The sequence below is a fragment of the Cheilinus undulatus genome, linkage group 6 (assembly GCF_018320785.1).
Source record: "Cheilinus undulatus linkage group 6, ASM1832078v1, whole genome shotgun sequence".
NCBI classification, from domain to species: Eukaryota; Metazoa; Chordata; class Actinopteri; order Labriformes; family Labridae; genus Cheilinus; species Cheilinus undulatus.
In genome coordinates, this window is record NC_054870.1 from 5,304,741 (window position 1) to 5,324,365 (window position 19,625).

General features: G+C 36.8%; 1 protein-coding gene across 1 annotated transcript in view; it reads left to right on the forward strand.

Moving 5' to 3' along the window:
- shtn1 (shootin 1) overlaps positions 1-8,870 on the forward strand; it is a 78,417-nt gene extending 69,547 nt beyond the window's left edge. Inside the window, exons 14-16 of the mRNA XM_041790045.1 lie at positions 3,436-3,486; positions 3,863-3,987; positions 7,612-8,870. Coding sequence (XP_041645979.1) covers positions 3,436-3,486; positions 3,863-3,976 — 165 coding nt within the window. The 3' untranslated portion in view covers positions 3,977-3,987; positions 7,612-8,870. The remainder of the gene's footprint in view (positions 1-3,435; positions 3,487-3,862; positions 3,988-7,611) is intronic.
- The last annotated feature ends 10,755 nt before the right edge of the window (positions 8,871-19,625 follow it).

Genomic DNA, 19,625 nt, shown 5'->3' on the forward strand with positions numbered 1-19,625 from the left:
TTCACCCTCTTTCATGACTTCCAGTCGTCCAGTGAAACCATTGGTGCATCTGATGGCACACGTAGCGAAGCCAATGCTTTGCCTCACCGTATTTCCGTAATCAGCGAATGCTGTGGTGGGGGGCACATGGGGACGGATCCAGGAACTTTTTGAGGGATTCTTCACTATTGGGAGATAGGGCTAATGGTGGAGGTCTGCACTCTCTGAGTGCTTCTCTAGTTTTAATATATCATCAGTTTTCATCAGAAAGCTGATGGTTCTACACATGAAGATTTTGAATTGGTTAAAGTGCCCCTCCATTGATTCTATTAAAGCTTTTTTACTGTCAGTTAAGTTAGGGTTTAGCTGTGAAATGCATCCCTTAAGAATATAGGCTGCTGGAATTTTTCTTATTGCTCACATCGCTGACATCTTAGGTGTTGTGTTGGAGGCTGAAAGCTTGTGGTTGAGTTGTGTAACTTAAGCCTGCCACCAAAATAAAGATCTTCAAAATTTTAAACATTTTTTCAATGTGAGAGGCCTCTATCCTTGCAAAGCAGATGGGTATGCCAGACTCCTTCTCTGTCATCAGGTAAATCCATCTCCTATCCAAAACATTTGTGCCGAACTGTACACTGTTCAGAACAATCAGCATCATTTGAGGAGAACAAGGTGGTAGCTGTGGGTGGGGTTTAGTTGTACTCAAAGCTATTTGCAATGCTTCCACTGAGGGGATAACCTTAGATGTAGCATTAGCATAGCATCAGTTTTACTAGAACTGGACCACATCTCTGTATTAAATAAATAATAAAAGCTAAAAGCTTTTCATGATGGGAAAGATGTTTTTGGTCTTCTGCCGACCTGCTCTGCATTAGTATGGGATAGTTAAAGGGCTGAACGATTTGGGAAAATAATCTAATTGCGAATTTTTTACCCAATATTGCGATTGCAATTTAATTCACGAGTATTTCTTAAGTTCCTCATCTCATATATTTTCCTACAAAAACAATTATTCATTCTAAACTAAAGTCAACACAATGTTAGATCAAACTAGGGCTGAACAGTTTGGAGAAATGGCTAATTGTGATGATTCTGACTCATTTTTGAACTGTTGTATTTAAGGGAATGATAATTTTATATAATTCTTATATATATATATATATATATATATATATATATAACAAGAAAAACATTCAAAAATGATGAATACATGACTTTCTGTACACTATTCAAAAAATATGCCACTGCCACTTTTTAAGACCTGCATGAAATGCAGGTCTTAAAGCGTCTACCAGTAGGTGAAGCTATGAAAAGTATGTAGTAATGTCATTCATATATGCTTAGAAGGCCTTTCAAAGCAAGCTAGTGCTGCTTTTGGTAGTTTGGACCTCATTTGTTTGAGGTCCTGTTACTTCCTGTTTTAGGCTGTCAAACCAATGACCTGTAAGTTTTTACATCTCTTTGAACTCTTCAACAACTTTAAGCCACTTCAGGATTACTTGCAGGAACCGTTAAATAAATAAAATAAAACTAGAAAAGCACTCGGGGGAGCACAGACCTCCGCCATTAGCCCTAACTCCCAATAGCACAGAATCCTTTAAAAAAATCCTGGATCTAGACAGTGATCCAGATCACTCCCAAAATCTAATCAGTTCTTTCTTATGCCATTTCTGAGATTTCCTGAAAATTTCATCAAAACCCGTCCACAACTTTTTGAGTTATGTTGCTAACAAACAAATGAACAAACAAACGAACAAACCCACCAGATCACATTACCTCCTTGGCGGTGGTAAAAATCCCAGTTTCTTATCCGTCAAATTCATAATCCCAGGATAATCTTTTAAGATTATCTTTAGAAGCATTAATTTATCTAATCTTTGTTGGCTGTTGTTGGAGTCATCTATTTTTAAAGGCCTGATCAGAGTTCACAAATTTTGACAAATTTTGACATAATTGCATCATAGCTACCCAATTCTGAATGTAATACAGGTCTTAAAGGGTCTACCAATAGGGGGAGCTGTGAAAAAATGTCATTGATGCATGATCACAAGTGCTTCAAATCCACTATTGTAGCATGAGACAGTTTGGACCCCGTGTGTTTGATTTATTGTTACTTCCTGTTTTCTGGTGAGACACTTAACTTTGTCAAGCCATCACAGCTACACCCTGGAAGCTTTTTTTTTTTTTTTTTTTTTTTACATGAACTTATGAATTAATAGCCTTAAGATCTCTTTGACCCTTTACTAACTACCAGCTGTTTGAGTTTCTGTTACTTCCTATTTCAAAGAGTGACATTGAACTATGTAAAGCTGTCAACGCCATGGCTTTGAAGTTTTTTATTTTTACATGAACTAATAAATTTATCTCTTTAGGATCTCTATGACTCTTTACCAACTGTTTGCGTTCCTTTTACTTCCTTTTTCATGGTGAGACACTACACCTTGTCAAGCTCTCAAAGGCATGTCCTTGAAGTTTTTTTTTTTTGTACATTGAACTGAATTCATCTCTGTAAGATCTCTATGAACACCTCAGCGACTACCAGCTGTTTGAGTTTCTGTTTCTTCCTTTTTCATGGCGAGACACTAACATTTTTCAAACCGTCACAGCAACACCCTTTAAGTTTTTTTACATGCCCTTTAGAATTTGTCTCTTTAAGATCTCTATGAACTCTACCAACTGTTTGAGTTCCTGTTACTTCCTGTTTCATGGCGAGACACTAAACTATGTCAAGCTTTCACAGTCAAGCCTTCAAAGTTTTTTACATGACCTTAAGACTTCATTTTTTAAAGATCTCAGTGAAATCTGTTAACACCTTTAAGTTTGTTCAGAAAAATCTCTTTTGAGTTGATCAAATTGGGGGCCATGAAATAAGTTTTTAAAAATGCCCCATTTTTAAGCCATCAAACTCACACCCTTGGTGCTTGGGCCAAAATGAAAACATGGGAATGGAGTGTCATTAAAGAAAGTGCATGTGTGTGATTTTTTGCCATGATTGTGGCAGAAAATATGTTGTCATTTTTGTTGAAATCGCCAAACTAAACCACTGTCTGCAGAGAAAAGCGTGTATTGTTGGGTGCTCTTAAATCCATCAGTGTGTGGGATTATCTGGGAGCTGCTTGTTTTGATAAAACATGACATATGGCCAAGACATCTTTTAGTCTGTGTGTTCCTCCGACACAACAACTCAGCCAAATTAGATAGCATTAGGACCTGCTCTGCGAGGTAATTATAAATAATGAGGATGGGAAAATTGACGTGACTCAAAATGATTGTGTGTTTACACATTTGCGTCTTGTAGAAAGCATACGTCCGCGTGCTTGCCTACAGTGTCTCGTCTCTGTGGTAAGAGGTGCAGTTTAAACCTCTAAGTGCTGAATGAGGAAAAATAAGTATAATGTGTCAGACTGCTGTTTATTTACCAAAGCCATCTCTTTTCTCCTATTTTCCTTTTATCAGATGGAGAGGCTGCCCTCTAATTCTGCCTATCAGGAACTTAAAGGAATCATGGTAATGGGACTTTAAAACAATCAAATGTCCTCACCAACCATCTTTTACTGCTTGAACTTTCAGTGTCTTTACTCAGGATAAAAGGCTCTGTTTTGTACTTTTACATGATGTGCTCACATATTAAAATAAATCTGACAAAGGTTGGAGAAGTAGTCGTACATTTTATCACAGAGAGAGTGCAACAGCTTAAGATCTTACATCAGTATCATTCTGGCCATAGGAGATAAACAAAAGCAGATTAAATAATCATATATATCATCATTGTAATTATGAATACTTCAAGCCTAACAGTAGCAGTGATGTTCATTCTAGGCTGCATCTGAACACACCGTCTCTCTGTGTGCTTGTTTCTTTTTCTTTTGTTCAAACTGTCCAGGAGAGTTTCAATAGAACCTCCCCCCAGCCAAAGACGGCGGCTCCACCAACAAACGACCAAAGCGAGGAGCTGCAGAGGATCCTGCTGAAACGGCGGGGTGCACTGGAGTCCTAACACGTTACAATGTAAGTTTTATTTCCTTCATTTTAAACTCTCTTTGGGCTGCAGCAGCTACCATAGCTTTATGAAGAGGTGCTGCACATGGGTTTAACTGTTCATTATTTATTTGACTTAAATAACTGTCAGGAGTTTTTGGTTTAATGTGGGACTGATCAGCCTGAAGATCCAGTGCAACAGTGTTAGCTATGGCAGTAAAAAAAATGTTCATCATTGACCTATTTTATCAATGAAGTCAACCTAAAAAAGATCTGTGTTAATCAAACGGAAATAAAAAGATTGTTTAATTCTTACTTACGAGATGTGACGAGTCTAAAGAGGTGGGCTGTTTAACTTAAGGAAATTAAAAACTAAATTTCAAGCCAGCAAGCACATCAGCATTAATATCAAATTAAACTTCAATGCATAAATCTGTGGCTGCTGCTGCACGACAGTCATCCTCCTCCTTCACTCAGAGCAGTGGTAAGATCACCTAAACTTTATGTCAGGTCCCACTGGTAAAATATAGTGATGCAACATCCTGATCATGGGTGGGAGGACCTTTACATTTACTCAAATTACTGTTACAGAGTAGCTTTTTGTGTACTTTTGAAATCAGAAATTTTACTGTTCAGTATATTTTGGGAAAAGTTTTGTACTTAACTAGATTTTATAAAGCACCCATACCTGAGTAAAAACAAAAATCAAAACATTAAAGTCGAAACAAGGAGGTTTTAGCTTTCTGTTAACAACATGACACTGGCTAGTTGTTGGCTTTAAACACACATACCTGTAAGAAGCACATATGGAGAGACTGATTCCACGTTACTTTCAAAAACAGTTGTTTCTGAACAACCTGGTTAGAGATCTACTGTATATTCTTATTCTGTTATTTCCAATAAGGAAAGATCTGATTTTAGAGGGCAATACCTCTGTAATTTCTCAGTACTTTAAATAAAATTTAAATAAAATACATTACACTTTTACTTGAGTAGATTTATTGGCCAATAATCATACTTCTACTTAACCCTCTGAGCCCTAATCTATTTTTAACTATTTAGTCTCGCCTTGACTGTTTGTCTTTAAAAGCTTGTAAAACATTAACCCTGTGGTGCACAGTCAGGCACTAAAAATTTTTTTTTCTAGTGCTGTCAAGATGAACTGCCTTAATTTGACTACAGTCCACAACCAGTGCACTAATATTTTTTGATCATTATTAATCGGATGCTTTTTTTAACCTTGAACAGACTTTGGTTAATCCAGGTCAGCGTCTCCCTGCAGCCACATTGATATAAAATAGGTCCACCACTTCTCCTCATTGTATCATTTCAATTTAAAAAAACTTGTAAACAGCTCAGTGGACAAGTTAGAAGTCACCTGAACCATGTGGTACCAAACATTTACTTTTTACTATTCACGACTTCCTTTTCAGTGCATAACAGATTATTTTTTCTCTGGTTAAGTTCATCTTGAAATCTTCAATTTACCTATAGAAGCTGGACTTTAGGGTAACAGGAAGATAGTTACCCTTAGTTTAAGAAATAAAATTAGATTTAAATTCTAAATAGAAGAATTTTAGAATTGAAGAGACAAGGTGCAATTAATTAATTACGATTAACTACAAAAACCTTTTAATCAGAATGAAAATTTTTAACCTTTTGACAGCCTTATTTTTTCAGGACAACCATATGTGTGCTGCAGTAATGTCAATTTAATTTTGAAAAACTTATGGAACTATAAATGCAAAAGAGGAAGGCATACAGAAATTGAAACGATGAGACTTTTATGACACACACTAAACGGTAATGTCGTAGACTTTTTTGCACAAATTTGTCTGTCCATCTCTCGGGGACCTAAAAGTGACAAAATTATCACTCTGTGACAAAAAGTCTTTAAATTATTCACATTTTTACCAGGAAGGTCCTTGTGTTTTTGTGATAGTTTTATTTGTGCCATTACCCGAAGCATGTCCTGTCTGCAGAGACACAGAGGGCCACATCACAGGCTCTCTGTCTCTCTTTCTCTCCATTATGAGCTATTTAGATCGTCTTCATAATAATTTGTGCGTGGTGTGACATGACAGTGGAACAGCCTGCCATTGGTTGACAGCCTATCAAAAATCATTCTGGGAAAACAATATGGCCTGGCAATAAATAATCAAAATGGATTTACAGCTGGCTAAAAAGAGGTTCAATATAAGATCTACCAAAGTGGAATTAATTTTTGAAGTTACTGAAAAGTCACCCAAGTTCCAGTCTCTCTAGAAAAGCTTCTGTAAGGAATTCGAAGGCATGGATAGCAACACTGGAATGGCACAATGGCTAAAAAGTAAGAGGCTATGACGTATGGTTCAAACGTTATTTAACTTTCAATAACCTGTGTCACTTCTTGACTTACACCAAAATGCAGGTCTGAAAAGGTTGCAAACCAAAGTAACTGAACTTTTGTTTAGTGCAATAGTCTTGTACTTTTCCCACCTCTGATCATAATCCATGTTAGCTAACTAAACAGCAACATTGTGACGTGTTTGAGGTCAGCTCAGTAAAATGACTATCAGAGGGACTAAAACCATAATGTGTTGAAATGTAACCTAAAGAAGAAGAAAACTCAGGTTTTGGTGAAAGACTTGTAAGGAGGAGAACAGTGTTTGTTATTGCAGCAAAGTAAAACAGTGTCAAACAATGTCTTAGGTCTCATCTCTGCACCAAATAATTAAAAGGTAACGATAGTAAGGATAAAGTATCAAGTCATTTAAAAGTATTGATATCAGTAAAATCATTGAAAAATAGTCAAGTGAAAGTACTTGATTCAATCTGCATCTGTATTTTCAATTTTTACATTTTATGTCAAATAAAGTATTAATTTTGCATTACTATAAGTAACATGTAGTTATATAAAATGTACAATTTGTCTAATTAAGTTCCATTAAATAGAAAAATATTTGAGGTAAAATGATGACTAAAATCTAAGAACTTTTGAAATGTAAAAGTCCAACTTAAACTAGACTACAGCTGTATGATAGGGATGCACCAATACTTACCTAATAGAGGTTTTAGGGTTTAACATTAACCCTAATTAGAGAATCAGCTGATATCAGGCCTGTTGACAAATTTCAGCCAATAATGTAACATGACCAGATATCAGTAGACAATCTTCAGCTGTGCCGTTAAATCAGTTTAATGCTGTTATACCTAACTGCCGAATCAAACAAGATATTTTTTACTTTGCAGAAGGAGTCACCAGTGATGTATTTTCTGAACTGTTTTCATGGTTCAACATAAAACATAGGGGTGCATACAATGAATCTTACACCAAAAATGATCTGTATCTGCCCTAATTTTCACAGTTGGTGCATCTTTACTATAAAGGGTAAAAATGAAAGTGGGACTAGGCTTGGGACATTTTCATATAAAGACTTTACCCCTGCAGTGTTGTTTAATGGTCTGTTACCAACATAAATGTCTGAAAAATCATCACAGATTGCACATTTTCCCTCAAATGTTTGTCTTTTGCTGGCTTTGTTTTGCTCTTGTGATTTTGTGGATTTTGTCTTGCAACCTCAGTGACAGAGTCAGTGTAGTTATGATTTCATCGTCTGTGGTTTGACTTAAAGGTGACGACAGTGGTTGTTTGTCTGTTTGTCTTTTCTGCAGGTCACATCCCCGTCTCCTCCCCTAACGCTACGAAGCTGCAGCTATGTTGAAATTCCACCAGGACATGGGCATCCAAAGACAACGTGAAGCCAAATCAATGTGAAGAATTTATTTAAGATGCTGCATTTAGAAGAAGAAGGGTTAGTAGTGCAGCCACGTGGATCCTGTGTGGTTTTTCTAGATGAGGGAAAATAAAATGAGAGCAGACATTGTGGCTGTGAATCCAGCCGGAGATTACACAGCACGAGTGTATCAGTGAGTTATATTGAGGCCATTTAATTTCAGTGAAATGAAAGACGTGCATCCCACACCGCCTTTTCAGGGTTCATTCAGCTCTTTTTGTAGCAGCGAAGGTGAAGCCCAATTTATTGTCTGCACGGCGAGGAGCAGCTCCACAGGTTGTGCAGCCTTGAGCCTCTGCCAAAGCAAAGTATGTCTCTGAATTGTTCTGTCTGAACCAGTGTTAACCTTGTAGCCCCCCACGGAGCAATTACAGGCCGCTGTGACACACTTTGTTTCCGCTGCTCCACCAACACACCCCTACCTTCTCGGGACACCATTTCATGGCGGGCACAGCCTCCTCGCCTTTAAACATGCCGATTCAAGGATATTAGAACCAATCAGGGAGCAGACGGCTTTATCAGAGCGCCAGGTTCAGAGGAAATTTAACCCCAAAACTGCTTCACAAACAAATCAAACATGAGGTCCACAAAGTGGCACTGACAAGAATGCTAGAATAGAAATTCATTTGATTTCATTTATTTTATTTTTCAAGACAAATATGATTACAATTTCATCAGCATGGTGAGGACTGATTTTTATGACCAGACCACATTATTGTAATTATTTTATACAAATAATCAGCACTGTACAGAAGCCTCACGTGGCAAATTAGACAAATCATTGGAATAAATTATTTCCTCTCTCCTGTGAATGACTAAAGACAGTGTGTCTATCTATCTATCTATCTATCTATCTATCTATCTATCTATCTATCTATCTATCTATCTATCTATCTATCTATCTATCTATCTAGGTCAATGACATATATGGCTCCAAAAAAAATTAGAAGAAAAAAAAAATCAAATGGATTTAGTACATGTTTTTTTTCCCATTTGGAATTATGTATTGTAAAATGACTTTTTAAAGTGATTAAATTTATACATTTTTTTAAGTATTTTTGACTTTAACGTCCGAAAACCATCAGGCAGCGCAACTAGGAATCTGTCAAAATATTTGTATTTTTCTTATTTCTGATTCTTAATGAAATATTTGGCAGTAACCCCTGAAAGTGTCCACAGTGCCTCACATTTATTTTGTGTCCGACTTTTGTATTTTTTTAAAAATGTAGCAATGTTGATTCTGTTGTCCAGGTATTTTGTGTCTTTAATGACTAATTTTCCATTCAAAGTCTGAAAAAATAAAGATGTAATTTAACAATAGAAAAGCTCTATTGTCATTGCACAAAAAAATGAGGTAGAAATAAGAACAGAAAATAAACAGATAATTCAAAATTTAAAATGTTAAGTCAGATTAAAGATTTGAGGAAGCATTAAGTTTAAAAAGAGTCGAGTTTAGTCAGTGCAGTCTGCAATATTAGTTAAGGTAAAAGCGAGGACAAGGGTAAAAGGTTTCCAGCATTTTCACATCATATTACACAGGAAATGTTACCTTTGTTATTGCACAAGTATGAGTAACAGTATTGCAGGAAATATGCCTGCTAATGGCTTTGTGAATTCTGAAGTTGCTGCATCCTTGTGAGAGATATTTCTAACTGATATGCTAAGGTTAAACAGCTGACACAGCACAGTAACGGCTCTAAAGTTTGTTTTTCTAACTTAGTTTTCAGCTTCAACAGTGGACACAGAGTGTTTTGGTATTTAACTTTATAGTGGCATGTAAGATAATTATCATATCTTTAAGTTACATGAATTTAAAATCTTGATAGAAAAGTGAATATTCTGAGGGCTTTTAATTAACATTATTGACATTCAATGAAGTCGCACCACCTGACATCTGCAACTGATTTCAAATAAACAGACAACTACTCTGACACATGTTAGAAAGCACACACTTATTAAAAAAATGTAATGGTAAAATTAAATTTTAATCAGTTTTACATTTTGGTAGTACCACCTGACATGACAGTGTATCTGCCCACCTGTGACTGAAAAGAAATGTTTTTATCTTTATCGTCTACAAACCGTTTCACCTGGCCCTAAAGGTCCTCTGGAGTTAAATGGATGATGAATTATGCTGCAGTCTGTTTTTACCACACGATTGCAAAATAAAAGTCCCACGATTACAGCTTCACCATCCTGACATTTTAGAGCTTTAAAATTCTAAGAAAAAAGTTTTTCTGATGATCTTAGTAAGTTTAAAATGATTCATTTAAATAACATTGATGTATTTCAAATACTTTAACTGTTAAAATCATGCCAAAGTATTCTAATTTGAATTCTTCACAATTACAATGCCAAGTGTCAGCAATCTGTTTACACAGTTGGTTTGTCATGTCTGTCTTAAACTAAGGGTAATTCACTTCCTGTTTGAATGCAGAGCTGTTTTTATTGTCAGGTAAAAAGTGACAACAAGTGCAGAAAAAGAAGTTGTTATGGATTAAAATGGAAATAAGTGGACAGTAAAAAGCTAAATGTTTGGTGTCTTCTGACTTGTCCACTGAGCTGTCTGTGAGTTTTTAACTAAAATGAGAGGACTAAATGAGGACTGCAGGGAGACGCTGGAGTGGACTAACCGAGGTTTACTGCGAAATGATAAAGCATGAGATTATTTATGATTTAAACGTTCTTCATTCTTAAACATTCCCCACAAATTGTGGGCCTTAGCCTTAGTTAATGCAACTAACCTCGACAGCTCTAATTAAAGAGTCAGAACTAATTTTGTCTTAAAGCTCTATAACGCTGATTTTACATGAGAACTCTGCCAGTAAAAGACGTATTGTTTCATAAACTTGGGTTGCAAAAAAAAAAAAAACCCACTTCATTGAAAGTTTTGCCCGTTACTTAAACTTTTGGCTTAATTTGGGTGAAGCTCTAAAGAAAATCTTATCTTTCAGAGTCCCAATTTTCCAATTAATTGTTAAGCTGATCTGTCACCCAGCCCTAATAGAAATGACGACCAAGCCATGCACTGTGAAATATGAAGGTGTGCAAACATGCAGTAATTGTGCAAAAGTGACCTAGCACTTATTGCGCTGGTGATGAATGGAGCCTATGGAGCTATGCCCCAGCTCTGCCTAAGTTCATACGTAGCCTAGTACTGACTTCTGACAGAGTTTATGCTTTATCAACATTTAACATGTTGCGCCAGCTTCACTGTAGGCTGAAGTTATAACTTAAATCTCACATCTACCTCCTAGTAGGTGTAAAGACCTCTGTGAATTTGCTTGACAAGTTTTGAAAGGTTGAATAACTGCAATGATGATGAGGAGCCGTAGATGTTACTGGTTTGGTGTTAGCGGCATGTTCTCTCTGATCCATTACATCCAACTTTTTTTGGACTTCCATGAGAAGAGACAATTTCTTCCATCCAACAGTAAAGTTTTGTTAAAGTTCCTCAAGTTTCTGATGAATTTCTGATATTTCACACTGGCTCTAAGGTTGGGCTGTAGGCTTTAGGTATCACCTACTCAGAATCCACAGTAGACTTATCTTACCTACACCCAGGGGCGTAGCACCGGGGGGGAACGGGTACTGACTACCCAGGCACACAGTAGGGAGGGGCTCTTGAGAAGCCTGCAATGAAAAGTGTTTTTTTTTATCAATTTTTTCTTAGTAATTAGTGTCATTATCGAATCAAAAGCAACAAAATGAATCAGTCAACAAACTGAAATTTGTATTAAATAGAGTAAAATAAATAATGGGGGCCTCTGCTCCTCCCTTAAAACACTCCAAGGTAAAGTCCAGTGCTGCAAAATAATACAAGTAAATCCAGTTTAACCATAGTAAAAATATTGCTCATAAATGTGAAAATTACACCTCAAAAATGCATTAAAATGTATAAATATTTGTAAAAAATGATGCATGAACATTTGTTGCTTGGCTAGCCAGTTAAGGGGGGGTGGGGGTGGGGGTGTGTAATACTCTTTCTGGGGGCCCAAAATCCCTAGCTACTCCCCTGGCTACACCTTTGTTGCTGTTTGCTGAGTATCATCTGTTACCTGAGAGCTCTCTCTGTAAGAAACACTGCATTGAAAACTGCACACATGAAAAAAAAAGTCATATCTGCAACTATATTATGGTTAGTTTGGATGTTGCATGACAAACTTTGCATCTCAGCCGTGCAACCAGACAGCTTAAAAATGGAACATAAGGTCTAGTGTAGACCCTAACAATACCATATGTAGAACTTCTGCACGGGTCTTTTAAGTTTTCAGATTTGTCCTAAAGTTTTAATCGACAGAGAAATTCTTAATTTTTATTATTGTAATTGGACTTGTCTTTTTATGGAGGCTGCCAGGGGTTGAAAGGTCAATCGTCCAAAGTCAACACTGCTCAGCCCTGCCCACCTCTGCAGCCTCCTTCTCAGTACTACCAGACTAGAATGTAGGACACCAACATTTTGGTTTCATTCATAAATTTCTCATAATGAAGGAGAAATATACTAAAAAGGCACCCAGGGCACTCTAGCTTCACTTCCAGTGTACATGTGCATTCTGGGACTGCTTCACGTTTGACAAGGCAGTGAAAACAAACCATCTGTTTTCTTTTTAGTAAATATGCCTGCTGGGGTGACATTTTATTGAACAGTGTCCTCAATTCAAAACAGGAAGTAGAGCAGCAGAGCTGGTCTGTATTTGTCATATTGTTTTATTTACCAGCTGGACATATTGTGTGTTTAGGCCATAACTTAAAGGTACTGTGTTAAACTGGAAATATTGGCCATGTAAAATAGTCAGATTCTAAACTGCTAACTGCATTGCTCACTGACAGTGGTAACCATGGTAACCAGGGGAATTGAGAAAAACACACAACTGTTATTTGGTTGTTTCTGTGGTTCAGCAGAAACGTGCAAGATGTAAAAGTCAAAGTAAGTGTCAGAGGTGGACCCTTCCCACATATGAATAAAAGGATTATTCTAAGTTGATAATAAAACTATTCTATATATTCAGGCTATTAAACACCAATTTGAATAAAGGTTGAAATTTTACCAAGTTTTTTTTTTACCAAGTTTACCAAGCTTCTCTGTTGCTGCTGCTTGAAACTCCATGAACTTATTCTAAAACATTTTCACCAGGGCTGTCTTCCATTAAATATCTAAAATTACAATAAATCTTTAAATTTCCACTGTTAATCGTTTTTAATCTGTGGTCATTTTTTTCTTTTTGTTAGGTTAGGCAATTAAAAAAAAAAAGAATCCTAAGTCATAATTATGACATAAAAAGTTGAAATTATGAGATTAAAAAGGAATAATTATGAGATATTAAGCAAATAATGAGATAAAAATGATGAGATATTTTATCACATAATTATGACATTTCCAGTCATAATTTGGTCCTTTTTTTCTCAGAATTTGAACTTTTTATCTCATAATTTTGACTTTTTTTAAACATAGTTTAGACTTTTTTCCCATAATTTGGACTTTTTAATTTCATAATTTGAATTTTTATCTCATAATTTGGACGTTCTTCATAATTTCAACTTTTTTATCACATAATTCTGACTTTTTCTCTTTTATCTCATTTCAACTTCTTATCTCACAATTATGATTTTTATCTCATAATTACTACTTTTTATGTCCTAGTTTTGACTTTTATTTCATAATTTTGACTTTTTATTTCATAATTTTGACTTTTTAACTCATAATTTTGACTTTTTAACTCATAATTATGACTTACGATTTTTATTTTCAAGAACTGCATTACTTGCACATTTCTCTTTTTTTTATTTGGATGTAATGGGCTTCCATAGAAATCCCACCCAGTTTGACAAGACGAGGTTCAGATGACTGACTGTCTGCTGAGCTGAGAGTTTTCTAAGAAGGTGTCTGCCGAGTCTAAAATAGTATTAAAGTTGATCGCAGAAATCAATGCTATTAAAAAATTGTTAAAAAGTTTTTGTATCCAAGATCACATGATCTTTAATTTTGTAGCTATTTTGATTTTTCTGTCAGAAGGTTGTAGGCTGGTTTTTAGTTTAGTTTAAAGCAGAAGTGAGGTTCTTATGGAACTCCAGACATCAGTCTGCACGCTTGTTGAAGTTCTGCCCCATCAGTAGATCCCAAACGGGTTTTAAAATGTGTTCAATTTCAGGTCAAATTTTCTCTAAAGTGAGATGAGACATTAAGGAGCAATGACAGACTTATTTTACATCACTGTGGCTGCAGGGAGATGTGGATTAATCAAAGGTGTGCTGGGGATAATAAAGCACATAAATGCACTAAATATGGAGGTTAATTGCCTCGCCATTACTGCATAATGTTCAGCTCTTAATTTGGACTTTACACTGATATGCATGGCTGACATATCGTGTAAATATGGGCAGACTTTTCACATCTTCCAATAGTAAACATGATGATATTTCCCTGATTTTATTGAGCGCCCCCAGTCAGAAGACTGCAGAAATGCAGTGCACATCCCTACAGGCTGATTAGTTACACTGTTAAAGTGTCTTAAGGTGGATTTTCCCCCTAAGCCTCATTCGGAGGTTTGTGTCAGCCTGCTATGGAGCAGACGATCAGCCTGTGCCCTTTGAAAAATCCCAGAGACTGTGCGGCTGATTTGATCACAAAGGAGAGCTGCTCGCGTCTTATTTTGCTGTCCTTCGACACCTGGCCAAATTTCCCAGACACTTCCTTCAGTGAGGAGGGATTGAAACATGAGAGCTGTGAACTGTGGGTAATGTCTGTCACCTTTTGTGTTGCTGCTCTTAATTAAAGCTCAGGCTTCGTTTAGCACTAAGGTGCAATTTCCAGCTCCCAATCCCCCCTCCGAATAGAGCGTGGAGGAAATGTCATTACGGCTCAAAGTCTCTAACCCGATTCATGCGCAGCGGCTTCAAAGACCATCTTCTTCACCCTCGTGGAGCAAATGTCGCACAGGAAGTCAGGCTTTAATTTTATTTACGGGCAGATTAAGTAACAGGAGCTGCAGGGAAACAGAAAATGGTCTGTTAGGAGATTCAACAAAGAAATCGCTCTGAGCTTTTACTGCTCAATTTTCTCATGACTGAAGTTGTATGAGGACATGAAGTTTGGGCAATATCTTAAGAGTAAAACGAGAAAAGAAGAGAAGGCCTTTGTATTGATTTATGTCTCTGCCTGCTCATATCCTCCATATCTAATGAGGTTCTTCTCAATGAGGCCGTCCTGGCACAGCTCAATAGTTTGCCAACATACAATATCGTCTTTGAATCGGAGAAGGAGTGTCCTTTGGATCTGTTGTCTCCCTCTTCCCTTCCTTAGCAGAAGCAAAGTCAATGGCCAGCTCAATTCCTTCCTCCGCCATCTGCTCGAGCGGCTGATGTTGATTGATGGACGGTGCACACACCGCCGATGGAGGCAAAACATGTAATTACAGCGAGCATGCTGTGTCCTTTTCTTCCCCTCAGCCTGTCCTCCATTCTCAGCGCTCCGTCTTCTCCCTCGTCGTCAGCCGATACAATATGATGTTTTGTTGTTTTTGTATTTTTGTGCCTTCAGGGACCAGCAATTAGGGAGGTTCTTGTAGTGTGTCTGGGAAACACTTAATTTGACCTATTTTGTTAGTCATTTCATTTATTTTCCCCAAACACAGTAATTGGCGGCTGGGGAGCCTCGGACGAGGCGCCGCTGTGTGTCCAGTCCGCACGTTTCATTGATTGGAGGTTGTCTTCACGGCACTCAGAGCAGCGCTGAGTCTGAGCTCCCTGCAAACCAAGAAAGCACAAACGACGGGAGTGGAGGAACTGGCTGTAGGAGAACGTTTGTTATTTTGTGTTATTCACCAATGAAGTCCACGCCACATATTTAGAAAAATGTCGAAACATTGGGCCTCATTCTCCAACCCTCTTAAAGCTCAGAAGAGTCTGACATTCACCAAAGTTTTCTTCTCTGTTCTGAGCTCAAATCTCAGAACACTCTTAAATGATCTGACCAGTATATGACAGGATCAAATGTTTAATTTAGCACTCATCAGCACTAAAATGTGCTAGATTAAGAATAGCAATAGACATTTTAAGGGATGCATAGTATTATAAGCATGATAGTAGTTTTCCTCTGGAGCTATATTCACTCAACACAGCCAGAATGGCTTGAAAATAAAAAAATCTGAATGGCACAAAATGTCCCTAGGATCTCTTAAGGGCTAATTAAACTAATAAATATCTCAAACTGACCCATTGTGCAGCTCAATCTGTGAGAAAAAATTGATACCTCCTATTGGGCCAAGATGCCACAACAGGAGGCTATATCAATGTATGTGCAGCAAAATGTGTGCAGTCAAAATTAGTATCTTTATATGTAGGAGAGATCGTATTTTCTCTGCCTTTTGTGCAGTTTGTTCGAATAACATTTAACATTAATAAACATTTTTAGGAAAAGTAAGGGACCAGCAGAATTTAATCTTTTAAATGTAGTAAAGTTATATTTTTATTAGAAATGTGGAAACAATTAAAATGACTGCTATGGTCTTAAAGTGTTAACTCATCCTGAAAGAATCCTTTTCTTATAACAGCATGATGCATTTCATTTTTTATGAAAGCGCCATCTGAATCAGTGATATCATCACATTAATGTGTTTGTAGCTTATATCTAATATCCACTCCTAAGTATTGTGAAAGGTCACATATTTTACCCTTTTAAGACTAGTTTATATTGGTCTCAGAGGTTCCCAACACATGCCTGGGAAGTTTGTTGCTGAAAAATCATTCCAGCATTGGATTTTTGTGTGTCTAAAAGCCCCTCTGTTTCAGCCTTGCTCAGAACGAGCTGTTTTTGTGTCTGTGGCTTTAAATGTCGCTGAGCTGTCTGACTCCGCCCCTGACTCCGCCCATCTCAGGAAATGGATGTGGCTCTCCTGATCCTCCTCTGAGCTGGCAGCTCAGAGGAGGATCGGGAGAGGAGGGCGGAACTTTCTGACAAACAGGGAAGGCCAACCGAACCTGGGGGCGGGGCTAACTCCTCACATGACATCAAGAGGGGAAAATCTGAGAACGGCTTGTTTGAGTACACAATTTCTGAAAGGTGGAGAAAGAGAGAGGGGGAGGGAATGGATTTTTTCTGGTACTTGAGGGGATTGTGGACAGGCCAGGGGCACATATTTCTGTTAGAAAACGCTGAAAATGTACTTTTTTTTTAAATAGTATGTCCCCTTTAAATCTTCCTCTTTGTGTGCCCTTTAGAGCAGAACTACACCCACTTTTGACTGTTTATTTTAACTTGGACCTTACTAATATCTTGCTTCTTCTCCTCTTAGTCCTGTGTGCCTTCTGTGTTTGCACACTGCCCTGCAGTCTCATGCCCTTATACGGGGATAAAAGGAGCGTTTCTCTATGCTAATGAGGAGAAATTTGAGTGTGCTTCCAGCTTACAAGCATTATGCATTCATCAACATAAGAACACAGGAGAGAACAACTCAGCAGTTTAAACACGTGTCATGAATCCCAGAGAGGTCTCTCTTTGAAACTTTCTGCAGAATAAATTTCAGGAAAATTTGAGGGAGATCTTGGTGAATGAGGATGAACTGTTACGGCAATCGCTGAAATGTTAGAGAAATAAAAACCAAACAGTTTGAGCTATTTTTGATGTATATTTGCAGCCTTAACCAGTGAAGCAGGATTGCCTCAGAGTGCCAGCGGTGCGCTGCCAGACAGATTTTGTGTTTTAAACAGAGCAGCGTGGTGAATGAGGGATAACTCACTTGACAGGCTTATTGATGCAGCTGTATGTGGCTGGTACACAAAGCACTTGTGAGGATCCTTCATTTCTAACTCTAGCAGGTTTTTATCCAGCGCTGCAGGCCGGGCTCAGAGATGCTCCTCCAGACTCTCTGCTCCTGTTTTTACACACTAACAGAATCACTTCCTCCAGGACCTAACCGGGGGTGAAGAGGCCTTTACCTCACCACATCCTGAACAGATAGAGCTGCTGTCTGCCTGTGTTTTTGTTACCTGTTTCAAAGGTAGGTGTCACAGTAACTAATGGTTTTGGTTCAGTGTCTCAGTTCCTGAAAATCACAGGTGAAAAGTTCAGAACTGTAGACATGAGGCCACATCTGTGCAGCTGCTGTATAACAGTGCAAAATAATCTGATGAGGCCTTTTAAAATTCAAAGTAGACATACCATTGGACATGGGATCATTTGTTGACTCTTCTTTTAATTTGATCATTTGGTTGTTGTTGACATGAACAGGTTGATGAGACATAAATATCTTGTAGGTTCACCTTAAATCAGGGGTGTCAAACTCAACCCTTTCAAAGAAAGAAAGAAAATTCTCATTATTTGGAACTGAAATGTTTCCAAAAAACAAAAAAAAATCCAAATTTCCATAAAATTTAACATATGTATTTTTTGTATCTCATTTGATACACTAGGTGGTTTTAGTAACTGGTAATCCACTTGAGGGCATTTTTATCAATTATCAGATTGTATTCCGATGTTTTTTTAGTAAGATATTGATCATATTGATTAGATAGCGGTATCATAAAAGTATGTATCAAATATGATACAACAGGTTTTAAGGGGTTAATCACAGCTGGGGCCAAATTCTGAATTTGGGTCCAACCTGAGTGCCGAGCAGGGTCAACATTTAACCATAAACTGTCAACCTCATTTTCACCAGCAATGAATTATGGGGGGAAAACCTTAGTACTAATGATAAATGATTTTGAGATTGAAAAAAGTCAAAAGGAGAAGTTTAAAGGCTTAAATCTGAGATAAAAATTCAAACTTATTAGCTCAAAAGGTCCAAACATGCTATTAAAAGTAAAAAAAAAAAAAAAGTTTAAAAGACAAATATATGATAGAAAGTTGACATCATGATTCTCAATAGTCAAAATATGAGATAAAATTCAAAATCATCGGTTTAAGATGTCATAGCATGAGAAAAAAATAAAACTTTGAGTTTAAAAGGTTAAAATATTACTTGAATTTAAAAATGTAGACCTAAAAGGTCAAATTATGACATAAAAGTCAAAATAAGGGACTAAAAAGATCAAAACCTGAGGAAAAAAAATTAAAAATCATGAGTTTCAAAGGTCAAAATATTACTTAAATTTAAAATTTTTGATCTAAAAGGTCAAATTGTGAGATAAATGTCAAAGCAAGGGACTAAAAACGTCAAAACATGAGAAAAGAATTAAAAATCATGAGTTTCAAAGTTCAAAATATTATTTAAATTTGAAATTTTGGACCTAAATGGTCAAATAACGAGATAAAAGTCAAAGTAAGGGGCTAAAAAGGACAAAATGCGAAAAAAAAATCATGAGTTTCAAAGGTCAAAATATTACTTAAATTTAAAATTGTGGACCTAAAAGGTCAAACTGTGAGATAAACGTCAAAGCAAGGGACTAAAAACGTCAACACGTGAGAAAGAAAATTAAAAATCAGGAGTTTCAAGGGTTAAAATATTACTTAAAAGTTTAAAATTGAGGATCTAACAAGTCAAAATTGTAAATTGAAAAGGTCAATATATTAAATAAAAAGTCAAAACCATAACTTTGAGTCATAACTGAGATGCAGAATATGAAATCGAAACAGACATGTATTTTCCCACATTCCCGACTTTTTATCTTATTTTTAAAACTTTTTTATGTTTCTAATTTTTAATGACTTACAAAGGATATTTTAAGTCATCAAGGTTAAGTTTACTAGGGGAAAATCTGCAGACCTCAAACCAGTGGGCCACTTATAATAAAAATATGATATGATCTGGTGGGCCGGGTATAACTGGACCACAGGCCTGATTTGGCCCCTTGGCCTTGAGTTTGACACCTTTGCCTTAAGGAGTTGATATTGTTTGAACACTTGGCAAATTTTAAAGCTGCAGTTGGGAACCTTTTAGTGAACAACATTTTAGT